This window comes from Geotrypetes seraphini, chromosome 10 (assembly GCF_902459505.1).
Source record: "Geotrypetes seraphini chromosome 10, aGeoSer1.1, whole genome shotgun sequence".
NCBI classification, from domain to species: domain Eukaryota; kingdom Metazoa; phylum Chordata; class Amphibia; order Gymnophiona; family Dermophiidae; genus Geotrypetes; species Geotrypetes seraphini.
Genome location: NC_047093.1, coordinates 127,792,337 through 127,816,268, shown reverse-complemented (window position 1 = coordinate 127,816,268; position 23,932 = coordinate 127,792,337). Strand labels below are relative to the sequence as shown.

The 23,932-nt window shown below is 39.7% G+C and overlaps 1 protein-coding gene across 8 annotated transcripts in view; it reads right to left on the bottom strand.

The window, feature by feature from the left end:
- PRRC2C (proline rich coiled-coil 2C) overlaps nt 1-23,932 on the bottom strand; it is a 179,741-nt gene that overhangs the window by 19,241 nt on the left and 136,568 nt on the right. For 7 of the 8 annotated variants that reach the window (XM_033960038.1, XM_033960041.1, XM_033960042.1 and 4 more), the window contains 4 exons: nt 10,768-10,869; nt 2,357-2,600; nt 1,532-1,735; nt 368-489 (listed from right to left, as the gene is read on the bottom strand). In XM_033960038.1, coding sequence (XP_033815929.1) covers nt 368-489; nt 1,532-1,735; nt 2,357-2,600; nt 10,768-10,869 — 672 coding nt within the window. The remainder of the gene's footprint in view (nt 1-367; nt 490-1,531; nt 1,736-2,356; nt 2,601-10,767; nt 10,870-23,932) is intronic. The other variant, XM_033960043.1, reaches the window with a different exon arrangement.

Sequence of the window (23,932 nt, the reverse complement as noted above, 5' to 3'; positions counted from 1 at the left end):
CTGCAAGAGTTGGGCCTGGAATCAAAGGACACAATATAACAGGGCAGATTGGCCAAAACTATTTTGCTCTCTGTGCTTATCTACATATAATATGTCACCCTTATGTGAAATCTTTAAAACCTGGATGCAGATATGATTTATATTCCATTTTTTTTTTACTAGCTAAAGGCATCCTGATTTTATTAATTTTCACTGTCACTGTCAGGATGTCAAAGTGGTTGGTTTTCAATAAACTAGTTTTAAATTTTACAAAAAATAAAATTAACCTTATTATAGATGTTTTATGTAAATTTTCACAGTTTGGTTATCTGCACACCAGACTTGATAGGGATTTGAGAACAATTTTAAACAATAATGAAGTGCTAACCTGGGAGAGGCCTGGCTGGAAGCCTTGCTGCTGTGCCAGGGAGGGTGGAGCAAGACGGGCATGCTGAGCACTAAAGAGATGACTGGTATCCATATAGAACGCAGGGATCTGGGCAGCAGGGGCTGAAAAAAGGGCAACACACAATTTTATTCACAAACCGTTCTCAATGACAACACAGCTACACTATGCACTAAGCCGAGCTAACATGGTCAAGTGTTTCATGGAGCCCAAAACTATATGAAATTACATAACCTTGATTTAAAGAAAATCTAGCTCTGAAAGAGCTGGAGGAAGCTTGGAAGCTATCTACCTTTACCAGGCTGGTTTCACACCAATGATTAGTCCCTTGGATTTAATACTAATGCTTATATTTCATCCTTTCAATTATCAAGATAGTATGGATCAAATTAAAACAAAAACAGATTCCGCAACATTAAAAGCAACCCCCCCAAAAAAACACAGAAACCATCATCAATCAACATACATACAAAATCAGTTACAGACTTATCCTGCTCATTTATAGCAATTATGTGCATAACATATTTCTAAAAAGCAGAAATAATAATAATAATAATAACAACAACTTTATTCTTTTATACCGCCATAACCAAAAGTTCTAGGCGGTTTACACTAAAGAGAGCTGGACAAACAGCGAAATACAATAATACAGAAAAAAATACAAATATTTGTAAAATAGAATTTCACTAATAAAACTCACTAAGTAATAAACTTATCGAACAAAGTGGTTTTAATTAATTTCCGAAAACATAGCTTGCTGAATACATTTACCTAACCAAGATTGTTGCCTACCAGCTTGAAATGCTAGGGTCCTATCTAAGAAGGTCTTATGTCTACACCCATTAATTTTTAGATAAGCAAATAAGTAGAAGTTTCTAGTTTCTCTTGATGGTCTATGCAACACAAAATGAGGAAAAAGGTAAGCTGGAGACAATCCCGATATCAGCTTAAAGCAGATACAGGAAAATTTGAATAATACTCTTGCCTCCAAAGGCAACCAATGAAGTAAACGATAATATGGACTAATATGGTCGATCTTTAGTCCATATTATCGTTTACTTCATTGGCTAGACCTCGCTGTTAAAGAAGCCATATGAACCACAAAACACATTCTGCATTGCTATAATTTCATGATGGGCAGCTCACCTGCTGCAGCCTGTGACACAAAGACCTGCGGGCTTTGCTGCTGCTGGGCCATGAGGGATGGCATGCAGCTAAGTTGAGAGAAATGGCTGGTTGAAGCCATATTATTGGTCTGCAACTGCTGGGGTTTCACTTTACAGATGTTAGGAGGGTCTGAGGTGCTGGTGGTCTTGGTGCTCAGAGAAGAGGTAGTATATGTCCCTGCTCCTAGATGGGAGTCAAAGGGAGAAGATGCATTAAGTCAGTGTTTTACATTATTAGTGCTACAACAAGGAACATTATACTGTACAATATCTGCCAAACCACTTTTGCCTTCTACAACCCTCATTAGGGTCTAAAAATCTATTCCTCCCAGGCTCCTGCGGTATAGTAAAATTGCTCATCTGTAGCAAGTGTTTTCCAAAGAAAGGAGTCATCACATCATCTGGTAGAGCGTGGACTGGACATATATAATCAAAACTGCCAGAGGTTTTTAGAACAGTATACTGTGCATATGTAGGACTTCTATATCAGCACTGTTGTGCAAGGCCACTTCAGTTATGTATAAAGCTATCACTAGGGAATGTTCACTCCTATGGGAGGAGGGCGAGTTTTTTTTTTTTTTTTAAAATATTCTTTATTCATTTTGAAAACTTACAGCAAGCGTACAGGAATATATCATTAGTAACAACAATAACACTTGTAATTCTCATATAATTTGAGACCCCTGTGCTAAGCTAATCATATATAGGTGCCAATTTGTCACACTGGTACATAGCACATTCTCAGAGCATAATGTTTGAGAATAAGGATGGACAATGCATGAATAAGTAACTGGAAAACTGTTACCTGATAATGAAGTAGTTGGTGTAACTGATGCCACTGGGATTGGGGGCATGGATGCACTGGAAAATGAGCCATAGGAGCTGCTGCTGGGTCCACTGGTACTGCCACCAGTGCTGCTGCTGCCACTGCTGCTGGCAACACTGCCAGTGGTGTTGGAGCTGGTGATGGGAGGCGCTGTTGAGGTCACTGGGGAACTCTTGTCAGTCACACTGGGAGAATTTTCCCAGGCTTTGCGTGCAGATTCCATCTATTTAGATAAAGGGAAGGTTTTGGCTTTTTCCCCTTAGTAAGAGCTGCTGGCATGCAATTCCATATTGATCTTTATAATTTGATACCACTAATTGGTTCAATGTGAAACAGGCACTCAATATTAGAAATCAGATTCTGCCCCTGCTCTCAAAGTTTACAATATTGAGCAATCAAATTTCAGGACAAATCTTAATTGCTATATTTCTGAAAGCATATTCAATCAATCAAGGTTATTAGTTATATCCATTTTGTCTAATGACCAATTGGCTTTTATTCACTGCAATATGTAATTTTATATTTGATATTATATGCTGCCTAGGCAGGAATGTCCAAATCCAGTTTTCGAAGACCATGAATAGGACTGGTTTCCAGGATACTGGTAATGAATATATATATGAAATATTTGCATACAACTCAGGCAGTACGTTAAATATAAGTCATGAAAATTTGTTAGGGATATCCTGAAAACCAGATCATTAACTGCCCTCTAGAACTGGACTTTCATGCACCCCTGGCCTAGAATCTTTTCATGGGATAGATAACATAAATCTAGTGCCTCTGCCCTTGAAGCAACCACAAAATAGCCGGTTTTGAGCTGGGTGATAACTGGACATTTTCAGCGGTACTAAGCATTGCTCAATATGACTGGCTAGCCTTGAGCAAACTATTTCTAGCTGGTTAAATCACTTTGAATATTGACTCCCTAATATTTATAAGTACCCTTATGTCATTAGTGAAGTTCTGCTGTTCTCCAAAAACCTGGCGTCAAGCAACAGGACATGGTGTGTTCTACTGAAGATCAGTCTGCATGATTTCGGATGACTGAAAACTAATAGGTGATATTACCTCACTTTTTTATGCTGATTCCAGAACTGTTCTTAGCTTTCTTCTATCACATACAGTTTTTTCACAATTTTACTTCAAAGATTTATTGCTTTGCCAGTAGGTAATGAGTATTGTTGGAGAGAAATTTCTGAATACAGACCTGTAAGCTTTTAGGCTGGCACAACTGTTGCTGCTAGTTGTTATCATTTGGGTCTTTATCTGCCATCATCTACTATGTTACTATTGTGTGACCTTGGAAGTGTTATCTGGCATGATGAAATATATGGAATATCTGCCCGAGCTCGAATTTTCCTGCGGCACAGACTCTATGGCCCGAATATCTAACAGTCTGTGAACTAAAGCCTTGACCATGCTGCTTTTTCTGGTTGTCCCGCCAGAGAGTTCACTAAAATCAGACCGTCAAGGGCTGGGCGAATTCCAGCTTGCAACCGCTCTGATGATCTCCAGTACCTAACGATCTGACAAGATCTGTACCCAGGCCTGTATAGTCCAAGAGCCATCCCCCTATGAGAAAAATTAAGAGGCGTGGGTCGTTAAATATTTTGAAAATAATGTTTTCAGTATTCTACGAAATAATTGGAAAGAATTTAGGACTCTTATCAAAAGAGGAATTGTATTCCAAATCTTTGATAATTTCAACATATATATCACATCCACTTGACGATCCTGCATATCCTTTAATACCATGCCTCCCACACTCAGTAGGTTCGTGTGCTAGGTAACCTGCGCTACCAAGGAATCAACCTTGGGCTGAGCGAACAGCTGGTGACACTCCTGTGCCATTGGATACAGCCGAGCTATGGTCTTGGCTACTTTAAAGGAACATTCAGGAGCATAATATGAGGATGCCAGGGAAACGCCGAAGACTGGACTCACTCTGCTCATTACAGAGTAGGGAGCAGAGGAGGATCTGCTGGGAGCCCAAATTTAATTCCCACAGAGAATCAGTAATAGCATCCATCAGAGCCAAGGGTTTGAACAGATGGCGAACCGTAGAGTCATCCCCTTGATCCAGGGCCACCACAGAGTTTAATGCACGTGCTCCTGTCTGCAACCCAGCATCTCCCGACAGGAATGGTGCACTCAGGTTTAGCAAGAGCATGGTAGACGACCCTTCATCCTCTGAAAGACCTCTGAGATCCTGGCCATCCTCTGACAGAGGGGCAGACGCACCTGGGAGTCCCAGCCCCCTCATGTGCCCTCAAATGAGCTGCCAGACTTCTTTTTGAATGTTTGGCTGTCCTGAAAAGCTTTCCACATCAAATTAAATTCCAGAGAAAATGTTGTAATAGGCAGCACTGAGTCTCCTGCAGAGGACTCCAGCTTGTATCTCTTGAGCTCCATGCCTCTGCATTTAGGATGCCCAGTATTCCAGGGTTCCAAAAGGAATTTGGCCTCAACCAATGGGCTATCTGTCCATTCTTCAGCCTCAAAGAGCAAAGGAGAAGTTAAGCCAATTGCTCCAGTCCCCCTTCACATGTTGTAAGGCACATGGTGAAAGGACATTATTTGGGTGCTCATCCAGCGCAACCCTATCATGAATTATGGTTAAAATAGCCTGAGGACTCAATTAATGTCAGTTTTGAGGCAAAATGACATAATATGGAGCTTCTGTAGAGCTTTGGAAAAAATAAATAACTAAATTGGAAAATCCAACATGGCCATGGTCTTTTGGCACAAAAAACGGCTCCAAAACGCCAAAATAAAACAAAAATAGCTAGTGAGTTTAGGATTTTAGAGGTGAGGGAACATCAGGGAACAGGCAGAAACCTTTAAAAACAAAATTTACAGTTCCCCCCACCCCAATTTTCCTCATAGGCTGTGATAGTCTTATTCACTGTGACCTGTGCCTGCTTCAACTCCAAAGGTAGTTGGATTTGGGAAAAGTAATCTCTGCCTCAAAACGGATCTTCCTTCCAACGCTGAATCTTTGGGTTGCCAGTCTGACCAGTGACTGACTGAGCCGCCAACCTCCATGGACGTGAAAAGGGGGGAGGTGAAACAGCCAGCACCTTGCCCTCAAGCCTCTGTAACATATTAGATGAACAATGCTATAAGGGAAATGGAGCCTGAGCTCCAAAAAGGCTTCTGCAGGCTGATCAACAGGCATCACAAGCCTGTCAGCTGAAGACTGTAGGCTGCTTCTCCTTCACGCAAGCAGAGCTGTACCCTCGACCAGGGGAGCTCTTAATACCGAAATGAAGTAAAAAGACCGTGAAAAGAGAGCAAGAAATAAGCAGAGCAGATCAGAAACACTCCTTCTGGCTCGCGTGCAGAAAGAAAAACTGAAGGGGGCAGCAGAGCCCTCTACTGAAGTAGGAGGGATTAAAAAAACTGGAGTGGATTCCTTCTGCATGACTCGCAAGCACTGGGATATTAGTTGTCCTTCCAGAATGACACACCTATTGCACTAGAAAATTCTTTAGCTTAGTCCACTTGTAAACATTGATTTTATGATGCACTAGATCCAAAAAGTCAAAATAAACAAAATTGATGGTTAGCCTACTTTTCTGCAAGACCCATCCATACATCATCAAGCACTTCTCGCTTTTTCAAATACAGCATGAATCTCATAGTCCTGCAGAATTCCACAAATTTATGCTGTTTTATGTTTAGTGCACAGAATGTCTGGGGACACAGAAGTAATGGGTGTCAGAAATCTGCATGGCTGGAATAGGAAGGACAGATAGCACTGGCTAGATAAGTGGGAAGCACTTTCCAGAAGAGGCTGGAAAAACTGTGATAAAAGGAAGCCTGAAAGGTTAACCCTAGAGGGATGGAAGGAGTATGAAACTGAACCTGGAAAAAGGATAAAACACACTGAGAAAGTAGGCCTAGAGATATAGGAGGAATGGAACCTGTGGACAGGAAGACGAGGTGATAGGGAAAGAGGATGATAGGGAGAATGTAGTCCACCTGGCTTGTATTATTCTCTTCCCTTTCACATATGTAATTTCTACCCATAAAGATTCAATACTACATTTTGTTTCTTGCAGAATTCTATGACCTCTACAATATATAGCACTCCCCCCCCCCAATTTGAGGCACCTTATTATTACAATATAACGACCCACTGATTAATAATCTCCCTTTTATTAGATCTTTCAAATGACTCCTTCTTGATTTATACATTTTAAGACATCTCCAAGTATGTTTTTGTTTTTATTGACAACCTGTTTAGCAGTTCAAGGATAATTAGGATTTTTCAACTCTCTTTGCTTAGAGACAACTGGACTACTTCTGCCTTTATTGCATCCTTTAAGGATACAAGATGCAAGAGAAGTACTGATTACAGTAGGGGTGTCAACTCAATCACATTAAGGGGCCGAAATCCAAAACACAGGCTAAGTCATCTCCGCCCAATCTCTGCCTCAGACCCCACTCCCATAATAGTATTAATTGTAACACCATTTTTCCATTCTTTTTTCATATATACACACAATATAATCTTATTAACAACACATAATGGTTAACCACAAAATTAAACTACACAAAGTACACACAGTATGCTTCTCAACATTCATTCCTACCAGAAAACAGATAACCCCTATGACAAATACGGGACCAAAAACTAAAAGTACTAATATATAAAAACGAAACCCTAAGATTCAAGACTCTGCTTGCAGTATAACCCCCAGAGAAATAGAAACAAATGTATTTCTTCCTGAACAGTGCAAAATATAGACAGATGAAAATTCTCAAAATTGACAAAATTCAATCACTAAACTGAAAATAAAATCATTCCCCCTACCTTTGTCTCCCTCCCTCCATGCTGTGCCTCAACTAGGTGTCTCCCTCCGGCTGGTGTCTTACCTTCTGGCCGGCTCCTGCTTGGCTGTTTTATGAGGCCCGCGGTGCGATGTGCGTTTTCATTGCCGCTCCCGGTGTCATCTTCTGGCCGGCTCACTTTTCCTCACTGCTGCAGTGTGCACAAAGCCGCGGGCAGTGGCTCCTCGCACCACATTCAGAAGCCTTCCTTCTAACGCTGTGATGTCAGAAGGAAGGCTTCCGGTTCAGGCGCTGGATGCGCGTAGAAGCCGCTGCCCGCGCCTTTGTGCACACTGTGGCAGCGAGGAGGGAGCTAGCCAGAAGATAACACCGGGGACGGCAATGAAAATGCCGCATTGCACTGCGGGGCCGCATAAAACGGCCCGTGGGCCTTGAGTTTGACACCTGTAGACTAGAGAATGACATAGGAACAAATTTTCCCCGTCCCCCACGGGGACCCATTTTTCCATACTGGAGAGTTCTTTTCCTGTCTCTGCCCCAATTCCTGCAAGTTCTATCCTCATCTGCACAAGCCTCAAACACTTTAAAATCATAAGTGTTCGAGGCTTGTGCAGTTAAGGCAGAGCTCACAGGAATGGGGCAGGGACGGGAAAAATTTGTTTCCGACAATATAATGTAATGTAAATAAAATAGAGAGACACGGGATTTGGGTAGGGACTTGGGGGAAATGTTTTTGTTAACTGTCCTGAGACGCACTACGGGCTTGGTATACAGTGCTGAATTACGTGAATGTCATTTTCGCACTGTTCTGAGGGCCTATGCTTCCCAGAGTCAGGCTTACCATATGGGTTGTATTGATACTCAACTATGCATCCGCTGTTCCGTGGAGGTAAATTCCTACTTTCATGGCATTTGGAGTTGTGAGAGGATTCAGGTATTCTGGACGGAGCTGGCCTCCTTTTTACAGGGCTTGTTGCAGACCCCTGTACCAGTCTCAGTGCAGTCTATGCTGTTTGCCCATTTCTCTTTTGTGAATATATACACTTCTTATGAAAAATTATTTCTTAGTAAATGTTTTATTTTGGGGACGAAATGTATCTTGTGTTGCTGGCTTTCTTCTGAACCACCTTCTTTCTGGTATTGGAGGAATCGCCTTCATGAACTTCTGGGTTGGGAGGCCCGCTTGGCATGTTCTTCTCGACGCCGGAGCAGAGACTTTGTTCACACGTGGACGCCGTATTTGAACATTTTGACTCCTGAGAGTCGAAGTCGTGTTTTGAATAGACTTCACCTCTGATTCAATGCTTTACTATGTATTCGTTGTTCCCTGCTTATGCATTTGCTGTTTGTATCTGGGGGGGAAAGAGGGGAGGGCGGGGGGTTGGGGATTCTTTGCTGTGGGGTGGGGTGAGGTGGGTCCGGGGAGGGCATAAGAGTCCAGTCCTCCGCGGGTGTTTGATGAAAATGCATATCTTGGTTGTCATTGCTTTTGTATTTTCCACTGCTTAATAAAATAGATTTAACAATAAAATAGAGAGACAAAGAAACCTAGGTATAGAGGACCAAAGAGTAAGGCAAGAGCAGAGGGAATAGTAGCATGTGAAGCAGCAGATGGGTGATGGGCTTAGGTTAAAAGAAAGGAGAGGATGAAACAAAGAGAAGTGAGATAAACACAAGGAAATATTACTGAAAAATTTGCTTAATTGTGGGCAACTAATAAATGCAATGTGCAGTTCATTCTCCAGTGTAAGAGAAACATGCAGACTTAGGGAAAACTCACACATATTTGCATACCATGCGTATGCAATGCATACATCACACCTGGTATGTAAGGGAGAATTGCATCAGTGAATGCCAAAAGCACTCTTGCCCATGGTAAGAGCAGATAGCTTAGCTGGTTTTAAGAGAGGTTTGGACAAGTTCCTGGAGGAAAAGTCCATAGTCTGTTATTGAGAAAGACATGGAGGAAGCTACTGCTTGCCCTGAATTGGTAGCATGGAATGTTGCTACTCCTTGGGTTTTGGCCAAGTACTAGTGACCTGGATTGGCCACCGTGAGAACGGGCTACTGGGCTTGATGGACCATTGGTCTGACCCAGTAAGGTTCTTATGTATTAAATTTGATAAGAGACTGACTAGGCTTTCCATGCTCATCTCCATATGCCCTTTCTATGACTAAACTGCCTGCTAAGTGGAAGCTGGTATGCTATACTTTTTAAAAAAATTAATGGTATGCTTTCAGCTAGGAATAACTGGGCAACACAGCTGTAGACGTTCCTGGAAAAGAGGGAGCTGAATCCATAACATCCAGAAGCATGTCTTAAAGCCAGAAAACATGAAAAAATTTCTCAAACCATGTATTACACTATATATTAAACATAGGTGTGACATATTTCAGCATAGTTGATCAAGTATTCAAGGTTGAAATTCTTCTATAAACTATGAATGTGTGATTGTACTTCATTGGACCAACCTACTAATAATCGAATTAAAGATGCTTTAAACTAGATGCACCCTTCTAGTCTAACTGATTTAAAGGTTGCATAAACCAAACTCTTATCTTGAGACTATCCAAGATCATTTGCATAAATATTTGCTGTAGTTTTAAAAAAACTTATAAACGAAGGTTGCAATTTATTTCAGATGCTCAAATTCCTATAAAGGAGAGAACAGCATCACCATCTTCTACTGCAAGAATTTCATACTATGTCAGTCAAATCAGGTTATTAAGCTAAGCAGAACTTAATCATGGTCCTTTTATACTTCAACCCAAAAGAGAAACAAGATGTGTGAGCATCATCTTCCAATTCGTATACAAGCCTTCCAGCATGGAACTGTGGTCTAGTGACCTAAGTCTGAATCGGATAGATGTGAGCTCTAACCTCCAGTTCTGCTACTGACTACATTAGCTGTGACAAGGCTATACCACAGATATTTTCAATCATGTCATTAGCACCCTTAGCCAGGCATATTTTTAGGACATCCACAATGAAAATGCATGAGACAGGTTTCACATAAAGGAGGCGGGAGGCAGTGCATGCGTATATTCATTGTGGATATCCTGAAAATCTGACTGGCTAAGGGATACTTGAGGTCAGGACTGAAAAGTTCTGTTGTACATGGTCTTCACCCTTGCCACTTTTTTGAAAGCTGTCACACAGTTCAGTTGCCCAAAAAAATGGGATACTGAACCATCCATTTCTGAGGTGGCTTTGCCCGTTTTTAAAGTGCCATCATAATAAAGTGAAGATTACATTTGGATGAAATCCAAACTATTATTGGCCCAACTGTAATTAGAGTATGCCAAGAACAGGGTGATGCAATGATACCCTCAAGGATTAAGGGGATCCTACAGGCAGCAACTCAAGATGCTAGTGCCACAGAGAAAGAAATCTCTCTAAATGCATTACTGAGATATGCTTTTATGCTGCCACAGGTTTCTATTTAAAAAAATAAAAATAAAATAAATTCAGAAAAAGCATAGAAAACAAAGGAAAGGTTAAAACAAAGGTTGAGCAGCTTGTGCTCTGTTAAACTGAAAATTTCCGGCATGCAAGAATAGAAAGAGTCTTAGCGGGATGTGGTACATACCTTGAGGGTGAGGTCGACGGTAGCGGGAGAGGCTGGCATTAGGCTGGAGCTCTGTTGTAGAGTCTCCCTCCTAGTCAAGGGAAGGGTGTGGGGCGGGGATACCTGAAAGGCAGGCAACACATGTCACATTCTAACTACGGCTTACTATAAAAGCCCTGCAAAGAACAAAAAAACACCCCTCAGGAGGGCACCAAAGAATAAACCAAAGAAAGTGTCTTCAGGGTTTCAACAGCTTAAAAGCAAGAGGGTTACTTATATTTTAGCAGAAAAGTTCATTTTCTGGGCAGATTTCCTGTTGGAAGAGTGGGTGAAGAGGAGGAAATGTGGATTACAATGTATTTTGGCTAACAGGACTGAATTTTTTTTTTCCACTTTCGTGGAATTAAGCCCAAGGACAGAATTTCACCCCAGCTCTCACCTTTCAGTTTTACCCCGGTAAAGTCTAATGAAATCAAGTCTCTTTCCCACCCATATTGTGGAGGTAGTGTATTGTAAGAATTTTTTTTTTTTAGGTTGGTTTCTTTATATATTATATCCTTTTCTAGATTAAATGGATACTTGACTGAATTTTATGTAAATGCTCAAATATAAAACAAAAAAGAAATCAAGTCCCTAATTTTTCAACACTTTAATTAATCAATTTTTTACTCGGAAGCCACATTCTTCAGCTCTCCCAACTATCCAGCAAAAATTTGCTACCGAGGTAGAGCTGTTAATATCTTATCCAGTGGCATAAATTCTGTCCAAGCAGTCTGAGCGCCCAAGGAAGATGGGTGTCTATTCACAACCAATTCCCTATCTCTAGATATAATAAACCTCTTTTTCACTCTGGATGCCCTTTCTAAAATTGTCCCCGTGTCTTGGGGTGGGGGCTTAAATTAGAATTTATGCCACTTATCCCACTTCCATCTCAAGCACTGGTTTACTAGCATAGGGTATGGCCTCCGACTATTGTGAAGCGTCTACCACTTCTATGGTCAAACTACCTCCAAGTATCTGCTGTCACCAACATGTTTCTTCTAAAGCTCCTGGAAAAGATCACTCTTACATGGTAAAATGCTAAGATAATTGACTTCTTAAAGATCAAGTTACTTCATCTATCCCCAGAAAAGATGGTGCTAATTTTTAACATCCACATACAAGGCCCAATTTATTTTGCCTCAGGAGAGATAGATGGCTGCTATTACTGACGGTGCAGTGTCAAGCAGACATGTAGTCTTGACTTCAGAAAAAAAATTAAGGGTGAGAAACAAAAAGTTCTTAAAATATGTCAAATACAAACTATAAACAACTCACTAATTACTCAATAATAGCCACTATATTGTGTGTACATTTCAAACCTCTGAAAGATTTCCCACACAAAGGGAAAAATAAGCTAAAGAGGGCATAGGTCACAAAATTCTGCATGGTGTACCTCGATAGGGAAACCCCCCATATCCGTCAATAAACCACAGCTACTTACCTGCAACAGGTGTTATCCAGGGACAGCAGGCATCATCCACGGAGCCCAGGTACAGACAGTGCAAAAAGTGTATTGTCACTAACTTCCTAGAAGTTTCAAGACTGCCCTTACCGCGCATGCGAAAGTGCCTTCCCGCCTGACGCTGGCTCGTAGGTCCATCAGTTCAGTAATTAAGCTAAGAAGCCAACTAGGGGAGGTGGGAGGGTTGTGAAAATATCTGCCCGATGTCCTTGGATAACACCTGCTACAAGTAACTAACTGTACTTTGTCCTAAGACAAGCAGGCAGCATATTCTCACAGATGGGACTTCCTAGCTATTTCGAATGGGATGGAGAGAAGTTGGCGACTAAATAGAGAGTAATTTTGTCTCTTTCTTTTTTTAACTGTTTGGCTGAATTGAACATCCCATCTGGAATTGGACTCCAGAGAGAAATGGGATGTGAAAATATGGAGTAGGGACTTTAGAGACCGTTTCATAAATGTCCACAATGGGGGAGAAATAGATTAAACTGCTAAAAGGATGGTACCACTGTTATTTTAGGCTTTGGAGCACTGCAGCCCAACCTGAGCATGGCAGTATGTTATGTAGTTTGTTGACTATGGAGAGATGAATTTCTTGATCAAGTTTCAAGTTTATTATGTATATGATATCCCGCCTATCATTATGTCTAGGCGATTTACAATAGGTTATAACAAAGTTAAAAATGGAGGGATTTAAAATAAAACCCGACTGTTGGTATTAAAGGACAATAACAGATGAGTTGTAGATTGGAAGAACGTAGTTCAATGTAGGCGACAAGTCAAGGTAGGCTTACAGTCCAATAAGTGAAGTACAGTTGTCCCAGGGAGACAATGTGGTCTGGAAAAAAAGTCTGGTACTTCTATAGAGTGGCTGACATGAAAATTGGAGACTATCTGTAGTAGGAAGTTGAGATGAGTAAGAAGAACTATCTTGAGGAAATGTTGAGTAAAGATGATCGTGTATTAGAGATCGGAATCCACTGATCTGTGTATTGAAGGGATTCAATGGGAGAAGACTACAGACTAAGTAATGTGCTGTAGAGGTGAAATTATAAGCGCTGCAAACAGAGACTACAACATGCAAAGATTACCTGTGGATCTGAAACAACTGGAGGAGGTTGGATTAGAAGCTTTGATATCATAAGGCCCTTCAGAAAATGAGAAAGTATTAGATATCCTTGAAGACAAACTAACACTGCAAGACTAAACTAAACTAAACCTTAGGTTTGTATAATAATAATAATAACAGCTTATATACTGCAGTACCGTGAAGTTCTATGCGGTTTACAAAGATTAAGCAAAGGTACAAATTGATTGACTTTAAGAGGGGAGGAAGAAAGAGGGTTAATAGGACAGGAAATCCATTTTTGAGGAGAGAGTGATCAATAGAACAAGTTAATCGCTATAGAGGGGAGAGAGAAGAGAGGATCAGTTGTCTAGATACTTTAGGAACAGGTGTGTTTTCAGACGTTTCCTAAATTCCTCATAAGTAGTGGGCGAAAGCAATTGTTCTAGGTCTTTACCCCATGATGCTGCTTGGTGCGAGAGAAGATGTTCATGGTGTATACCGCATCCTCTCCACAATCGTAGAGCACGGCACTCATCCCAATTCTCTGAAGCAACTCGCTCTACTCTTCAATTCCTCTGGAAATGGCCAGATAACTCCTTTTGTAATCCGCCTTGAACCGCAAGGTAATGGCAGAATAGAAATCACTAATGTAATGTAATATGTATCCAGATGGTTGGTGCCCAAAAGTACTTTTATGGCACTTAAGACTTGAAATATAGTGCTGAAAAGCACTTGTAGGGCATTGAAGAGATGAGATAAGCAGGTATTGAGTTTATTATTGATGTCTCATTGAATTCCGAATTTTTTTTTTAGTGTGAAAAAGACAAAAAAGGTTATGCAACAATAACAATATAAGATATATGTTTAGAGTGCAATCCTTTAGGTGATACCAGCAGGTACACTGTGTGCACATGATGCAGTAAAATTATCATGTGGAAAGTTGATCAAGAAGTTATGGTGGTCAACACATCTTTAGAATCCACATCTTATGTGGTATTAATACCACAGTAGCTACCAAAGTTGAAGGCTTAGCTAAATCTATATCAGATGATAAATATCTTGAGACATAGTATCCTGATTATCTTGTTGTTGTTCCTGTGATATTGGAGGTATTGTTTGTTCAGGAATACCCAAATATCTTTTAAGCATATCCCTAAGTGTTACAGAAAACATCTAAGGGAAATTCATGAATCAAAGGTTATTACTCTGAGTGATATTGTCTAATGATTCAAATTGGTAACATCTTTTACCACAACATCCTGTACCAGTTGAGTTTCAACCAATTCTTTTTCCATTTTAACCATATGAGTATTCAAAGTCTCCTTATCAGTTTTCATAATTTTTAAATTTGCTTCATATTTCTTAGTTCTAGGTTCCAAAGTTTCAATTTGTGGACACAAAGATTTTCCCAGATTTTCCATTAACATCCATAAAGAAACTAAGGTTACCTCAATTGGCTTAGATAGAAGAAAATCCGGCAGTGTGAAGTTGAGTTCTGTTCCATGAGTAAAGCTATCTCTAATTCATTTCTGGAGGCACCTTCTATTTCTCCCATCGATGACAAAGCCAATGCGGAAATGGCTCTAGAAGTCTTCTTGAGACAAGGGGCCTCTAGCTCTGAAATTTGTTGAATACAAGCCTCAGGTAAAGCAGCTTTTATATTCCAAGCTGCTATCCCCCTTAAACGGGGCAGCTACTATTCAGTGGCTGTGGGGGAGGTGCTCTTAGATCAGAATTTAATGCTGTATCCAGCCCAAGAAGCTCCACCGGATCTCTATTCTGTTCCAGGTGCTTCAGTGGGTCACTCTCCGACGCACACACTGCCCCTGTCCTCTTTATAAAACTATCAGGCCGACCGCGGGCAACTCCACATGCTGCAAGGCTCTAACAGCTGTTTTACCGCACCGCTTCGGCATAGAAAAGGAACTAAAAATTCCCCAAAACACACTCAAATAAAGGAGAGGCACAACAGGAGTCAAGTAAGTGCAGCCATCTTGGATCCAGGAGAAGATAATTGAAAAATTTCAATTTCAAAATCAGACCTCACTCTCTGAAGTTTCCATAACATTAGCTTAGTCTCAAAAGTTAAATATTTGTTAATTACCCCTAAAATTTTCAATTGTAATTTCAAAAGATATAAATTATCATCAAGTATTAATTTCTGTTGTAAAATGGGATTAAAAGGGGAACTTATTAACAAAAAATTATCTCTCTATTAACCTTCAATCTAAATTGCAAAGCCCAGGATTTCAATACGTCTAATCCCAATTTAATCTCAGGAGACTCTTGAATAAACATGGCAGGCTAAAGTTAGGACCCAAGTGGTGAACTGGATTAGAAACTGATAGTCAGACAGATGTCAAGAGGGTTAATGGAATTCAATTGGAGGAAGGAGTGGAATGCCTCGAGAATCGATGCTGGGACAGAGTCTAATATATTGGTGAGTAATATTGCCAAAGGGTTAGCAAGTAAGGTTTGCCTATTTGCAGCTGATACCAAGATTTGAAACAGAGTATCCTGGAGCAGGTGAACAACATGAAAAGGGAGCTGCAAAAGTTTGAATAGTCTAATGTTTAACAGTTAAGATTTAATGCATAGTGCAGTGATGCACTTGGGGAGCAGAAATCTATCCAAGGGAACCATATGTGCTAGGAGGTGAAAGGCTGATAAAGATAGACAGGGAAGATGACCTTGAAGTGATAGTGTGATGATCTGAAGACGATAAAACTGCCAAGGCAGTGGCAGTAGTCAGAGGGATGCTAGGTTGCATAGAGGCATAACTAGAAGGCAAAAAAAGGAGATGTATAAGTAATTGATGAGATCCCCTACAGAGTATCGTGTTCAGTTTTAGAGGCTGAATCTTGTTAAGGAAATAAGATTTGAAGCAGTTCAGAGGAAGGTGACAAAATGGTATGGGGCGTACCAAAAGACACTGAAGAGACTGGAAGATATGAATATCCATATCCTAGAGGAAAGGAAGGATAGAGAGATATGATTCAAACATTTAAAAATACTTGAAAGGTATTAATATAGAAAGAAATATTTTCCAGAGAAGGGAAAAACAGTAAAACCAGAGGACATGAATTGTGGTTGCGAAGTGGTAGACTTAGAAGCAGTATCAAGAAATTCTTTCACACAGCAAGTTTGGTCGATGCCTGAAATGTCCTCCTGAGAGAGGTTGGTGGTGACAAAAACAGTGACGGAATTCAACATGGTAAAGGATGAAGAGAGCATCCTTAATTAGAAAATGGACTGTTAGATGGCGACAGCATCTGTGAAGAACTAAGGACAAGGCCAGGCAGACTTCTATGGTTTGTCTCCTGTATATGGCAAGACAGTTTCAGATGGGCTGGAGAGGGCTTCAACAGCAAGTCCAGTAGCTGAACACAAGAACAGTAAGAACATAAGAATAGCCTTACTGGATCAGACCAATGGTCCATCTAGCTCAGTAGCCCATCTTCACGGTGGTCAATCCAGGTCACTAGTACCTGGCAAAACCTCAAAAACTAGCAACCTTCCATGCTACCGATCCAGAGCAAGCAGTGGCTTCCCCATGTCTGTCTCAATAACAGACTATGGACTTTTACTCCAGGAAAATGTCCAATCCATTCTTAAAACCAGCTACGTTAATTGCTCTTACCACAACCTCTGGCAATGTGTTTCACAGCTTAACAATTCTCTTAGTGAAAAAATGTTTCCTCCTATTGATCTTAAAAGTATTTCCCTGTAGCTTCGTGTCCCCTAGACTATAATTTTTAACAGAGTAAAAAATAAAAAAAATCAATCCACTTGAACCCATTCTACACTACTCATGATTTTGTAAACTTTAATCATAGCTCCCCTCAGCCGCCTTACTTCTTTTTAGTCTTTCCTCATATGAGAGGAGCACCATCTGCTTTATCATCTTGGTTGCTCTTCTTTGAACCTTTTCTAGTTCCACTATATATTTGAGATAAGAATTGAACACAATACTAAGTCTGAGGTCTCACCATGGAGCGATACAGAGGCATTTTAATATTCTTAGACTTGTTAAAAATCCCATTTTTAATAATTCCTAGCATCTTGTTTGCTTTCATGGCCATTGTTGCACATTGGGTGGAAGGCTTCATCGTATTGTTTACAATAACATCCAGATAGATATATTTTTTTGCACTAATCCCCAAGGTAGATCCTAGCATCTGGTAACTATGATTCGGATTATTCTTTCCAATGTGCATCACTTTGCATTCCTCCACATTAAATTTTATCTGCCATTTGGATGCCCAGTCTTCCAATTTCCGAAGGTTTGCCTGCAATTTTTCATAATCTGCAAGCGTTTTAAACTCTGAACAGTTTAGTGTCATCTGCAAATTTAATCACCTTACTCATCGTTCCAATTTCCAGAGCATTTATAAATAAGTTAAATAGCACTGGTCCCAGTACAGATCCCTAAGGCACTCTATTATTTACCCTCCTCCATTGAGAAAGATGGCCATTTAACCCTACCTTCTATTTTCTATCTGATAACCAATTCCTAATCTAGAACTGACTCTTTAATTTTCTCAGGGAGTCTCTCATGAGGAACATTTGTCAAATGCTTTCTGAAAATCTAGATATACTATATCACTGGCTCACCTTTATCCATATATTTATTAATACCTTCAAATTGTTGAGGCAAAATCTCCCTCGACAGAACCCATGCTGACTCTGTCCCATTAAATCATGTCTGTCTACATGTTACACAAACTTATTTTTCATAATTGTTGCCACTATTTTGCCCAGCAGTGAAGTCAGGCTTACCAGTCTACAATTTCTCAGGTCTCCCCTGGAATTCTGTTTGAAAATCAGTGTAACATTGGCCACCCTCCAATATACAGGTACTACAGATGATTTTAGTGACAGGTTACAGATCACTAACAGCAGGTCAACAATTTTATGTTTGAGTTTTTTTAGTACCCTAGTACCCTATGATGTATACCTTCCGGTCCAGGTAGTTTATCACTTTTTAACTTGTCAATTTGACTTAGCACATCTTCCAGATTCACCGAGATTTCTTTCAGTTCCTTAGCATCATCACCCTTGAAATCCATTAACAGTTCAGGTAAATCTCTTATTCATCTTCTTCCATTATGTCTCTTGTTATTTTCTTCATTTGGATCCATTTTCGGAAGGATTTTTTTTTTTGCTCTAATAGCTTTTTTCACTGAACCTTTTAACCATGCTGGCTCTTGTTTTCTCTTCTTTCTACCTTTGTTAATATGTGGAATACATCTGGTCTGGGCTTCCATGATGATATTTTTCAATAACATCCATGCTTGGTTTACAGTCCTAACCTTTGCAACTGATTCTTCTAGCCTCTTTTTAACCATTTTCTTCATTGTAATTGCCCTTTCAAAAATTAAATGACAATAGAGTAGCTGTTCTCCATATTTCAAAGGCTCACCTTGCCTCAACCAGAAATGGTGCTTTTTATACTTCGTTCCAATATTGTGGAACAATTTACCAGTAGAGTTAAGGAAGGAAGAATCATTTCAAAATTTTAAGAGACATCTAAAAGGACATTTTTTTCAAATGGCTCTCCTAAATTGAATAATGGAATGGGGACCACAATCTGCATTAATTTGTACCGATTCGTGTTGATTTGGATTGATTTATTTATTTCATATAGCAGTTTTAGTGGACGTTTTAGAAATATTAATTTCTCTGATGCTCTCAAGCTCTGTCAGTGACAGATCTGTGAAGTGTGTGGTGCTGGGAGTTGTATTAAGACCTGCACTAAAATATGACTGTTTGCTATCAGGCCGTTTCAGAGACTTTTCTCTCTCTTAAATTAGTTTTATTTTATTTTTTAGCTTCTTTCACTATTTCTATTTCTTTGATTTTTGATCTTGGAAATGTATTATATACTGTTATTATTTATTTTTAGTTTATCAGGTACTTTAGCTAGATTGTGAGCCTTCAGGACAGATAGGGTAGTTTTTCTCAAGTACCTAATTTCATTTTAGTTTGATACAATGTAAACCACTTAGGCTAGTAAAATGCAGGAGCAGTATATCAAATCTTAAATAAACAAACATAAATGCTGCTACAGAAGATTTCTTTAGTGACGTCATACCAGGTATCAGCTCAAATTTGAACACGTTATGATCACGTTATGTTTCCCAGTGTACCCAATACAGTTACTTCCTGTACAATGCCTTGTATTCCACTAAGGACCAAATCTAAAATAGCTCCCCCTATTGTCAGTTCCTGGACCAGTTGCTCCAACAAGCAGTCATTTATGACGTCTAGGAATTTTACCTCTCTAGAACTCCGTGATGTAACATCCAGTCAATGCAGGGGTAACTGAAATTATACTACATTAAAAATGAGGAGTGCATTAACAAAACCACAAAATAAACTATAATTGTGCTCAGGCACTATTAGAGAAAAATCAGTACCCTTGACCAAAATTTCAAACAGGAGTCAATCCAAAAAGAATATTGAGAAGTGTAAGAAAAGGAAAAAGAAAAAAAAGAGAAAAAGGCCTCAGTTGTGCTTCATGAGTCTTAAAAAACACTCTACTCAAAATTATTCCAAAATCTACACACACACATGAATTGCAATCTTTTCTTCCCAAAACTTGATTAATCAATTCCCACCAAATGTATGTTTTTTCATTTTTTTAATTATTTATGAGGCACCGTTTCTTTAAAAAAAAAAAATTCTGATGTCTACATCAGGGCTACAATGTTCCAAAATTCAGCGGCAACTGAAAATATGAAAGCATAAATCAGGTAAAACTTAGTTGCGCTGCCAAATTGTAAGAACTCTGTTGCTGCTTCGGTTTACTCTACCACCATTTCAAACCCCTCCTGCAGACCTCTCTTCCCTTCTGGCTTCTTCACAGTTGCTTTACCCGACAGGGAATCCCTGTTTCGCCAAAAAGGCTGTGTCAGGGGGTTTTGGTTTTTTTTTAAACAAGATTTCTTTCAATGCGCCAATCAATTTCAGCACACTACTTTTCAAAGGGTTGAGGATGCCAAGAGTAACATTTCCTTTAATCCACAAACTCCGCCCCTTTGTCAGACCCTATCAGCTCATACAGTCTCAATAGCCACCAAACAATGCAGTCAATAGAATACAGACTACTCCATTCGGGTATTCTGTGTTCAATGAATATATCCAGTGCTGTTCATGCTGGCGTAAAATCCGGCATCAATTCCCTCTTCTTATTGACTGATGCCAATTTCTTCACATTGTTGCAATAATTGTAAAAAGTGTATAGTGTCTATCAATAGTGATTTAACCCACATTAAACTCTCTTGAAGAGGACAGTCAACAATATTTACACACCCTTTCCAACAGAGTCTTGGGCTAAGACAACAGGTCGGCCTAGTGGATTATTTAAATCTTTGTGAATCTTCAGAAGCAGATAAAAGACTGGTATTTTATAAAACTGACAACCATTATTACACTGTTGCCCAATTTGCCAGCTTTCCTAGTCTCTGTCCACTCATTCTGTACTGGGGGACAGTAGTATAACCCTTCCTGTATATTCCTTCCCTTCACAAATGGAATTTCTATTCATATGGATTCCACACTGCTATCTTGCAGAATGTTTTGTCCAATTCAACTCCCTCTAACAAATTGGATCTATTCTATCCTTGCGATATAATTTGTACTCAGGAAAGTGTCTCATTGATTGACCTGCCAGACAAATGGGAGAGAGGTAGGGTGGGGAGTTTGGGTAAGGGACAGATAGGTTAATAAGATATTGTTTTATTTTTACAAAGTTTTTCTTAATGTATGTGTATGTTATGATCCACTTTTGATTTGCATTATTCTGTAAGATGTTAAAATTTAATAAAGATTGAACTAAGATTGTCCTCCTTCCACCAGGTTTCTGAGATGCCTATTATATGTACCCTCATTATTCAGTGATTTTTCTCTACAATGTAACCACTCTACTTCACTTTCCCTGCTTCTTTACATCTCTCTGGGACTACTTCTTCCTTCTCATCTTTTCTATCTTTAATATATGAATGATGTTCTTTTTCTCGTAGGTGCTTTAGTTTAGATTGTGAGCCTGTTCAGGACAGAGAGTGAAGTCCAAAGTGCCTAACGTATTTAGTTCTGTAAACCTCCTAATACTCATGTACAAGCGGTATATCAAATATAATAAATACAATATATTCTAACTCTCCTATTTTATTTTTTAGGCTTCTAGCATTTGAATACAGATGCTTCAAATTGTGTATTTTTTCTTGTATCTATAGGCTGCTGAGATGATGACAGGGATAATTTGAGTCCTTTCCTCTTAAATTCTCTTGGCTTTCTTTCACCATTATTGAAACCTCTATTGGGACTCCCTAAATATCCTGTTTCAATAGTATCCTTCAAGGATACTCCACACCAAACCATCCGCTCCTGGGTAACTGTCAGCTTTCCCATCCATCTCAGTTTAAAAACTTTTCTAGCTCCTTTTTAAACATTAGTGCTAGCAGCCTGGTTCCATCCCAGTTAAGGTGGAGTCTCATCCTTTTGGAATAAGCTCCCCCTTTCCCCGAAGGTTACCTAGTTCCTAACAAATCTAAATCCCTCACCCTGCACAACTGTCTCAACCATGCATTGAGACTTCGGCGCTTTACCTGACTCTTGGGTCCTACGTGTGGAACTGGGAGCCTTTCTGAAAATGCTACCCTGGATAATCTGGATTTCAGCTTTCTACCTAAGAGTCTAAATTTGGCTTACTGGACCTTCCTACCACATTTTCCTATGTCATTTGTACCTAATATGTACCAAGACAACCAGCTCCTCACCAGCACTATCTAAAATCCTAAGTGATGCATGAGGTCCGCCATCTTTGCGCCAGGCAGAAAAGCAACCAGGTGATCCTCACACCCACCAGCCACCCAGCTATCTACATGCCTAATGATTGAATCACTAACTACAACAGCAGAAGCCCTTGGAGATATATCCTCAGTGCCAGAGGATATTGCATCTCCTGATGGGCAGGTCCTGGCTACAGGATTATTTCCTACTTCACCAGAGTGATGCTCTTCTTTTAGGAGAACTCCCTCCTCCATGGCAGAACAGAGACTGACAATATTCCTGTAGGTCTCCTCTATGTACTTCTGTCTCATCAGCTCCTCCAAATCTGCTACTTTAGCCTCAAGGGAATGGACTTGTTCTCTGAGAGCTAGGAGCTCTTTGCAGTGAACACACACATATAACTTCTTGCCAGCTGGGAGTTGATCATACATGTGGCAATCAGTGCAATAGACTGGATAGCTCCCCTCTTGCTGCTGGACTACTGTCTGAATCTTATTATGAGTTGATTAATTAAACCCTATTAAGCTACTAGGAATATATTAGACTAGTTTAGAGAGCCTTAGTATTATATCGTATGCTATAACCAACTATAAATTAAGACTATAATTAAATAAAGGAGCTAGGATTGGGCAGGAGTGGGGAAGGTGTGAGGAAATGAAGACTAAGCCAGACCTTGCTGGGAAAACTATTACAGTCTGTGTCCCATATAAGAAAAGAAACTGGAATAGGTTGATGTGAGCTTTGATGGCAACTGCAGTGGCCAGGTAGACGTCTATGGTTTATGTCCCAGAAATGGCAAACAAAGACCAAGATAAGTATTTTATACCACATTCATTGTTGGTTTAATCATGAACTGATGAGTGTGACAGTATGGCAGACTAGATGGACCATATAGATCTTCATCTGTATTTGGCAATTACACGTTTTGCACTATATCAGGGAAGCTAATTTATAAAAAAATGTCCACGTTGTATCTAGTTTGGATTACTGTAATTCTCTTTACCTAGGTACTGTAATTCTAAATTTCTGACAGTTAGATTATAACTTCTCCAGAAAACAGCTGTGAGGATTATATTTTAAAAATCAAAATTTGATAATGTATCTCCACTCCTGAAGACCTTACATTGGTAGGTTGCTGGTAGAAGTATGTGTGGCATTCAAGATTTTATGTTTAAGATACTGTACAAGTTTATGCCTGCTTTACTTGATGTCTATGAGAAGGGTTAGATGTGGTTAACTATTCATTTAAATAAGCTTGAACTTCCATCAGCAACATTTACCAGACTTGCTTTGATGCAAATAAAGTTTTTTTTAGTCCAGCTATATGGAATTCTTTACCTTTACAACCAGGATCAGCAGGACTACTTAAAATTTCAACAGTTACTAAAGATGTGGCTTTTTGTAAAATTTTTCAATTATTTACCGATGGTTAATTATGATGCTGTACCGCCCCTAGATTATGTAGTTCTTCATTTGGGACATTTTTAACTCTTAGCTTTTGTAAATTGCACTGAATTCATGGTTGGGATGGTTAATAAGATTACTGTTTACCCTTACATTACATAAGTTCAAGTCTGGTCTCCAACAGGCAAAAAGTGTTTTTGTCACTGAAAAATACAACATCTTGGAAGCCTATTTTGACTACTACTTTACTAACTTGACTCTAGACGTCCTTTGTGCCACTGTCTACAACAGCTTCTTGCTTTATTCCCCTCAGTCCACATTCCAGACATCTACTCACTGCAGATGAAGAAACTTCCATTCTGCAGTTGTGAAATCACTGCCTGAGTAGCTGAAGTGAGGTGAGTATGTGATCAGAA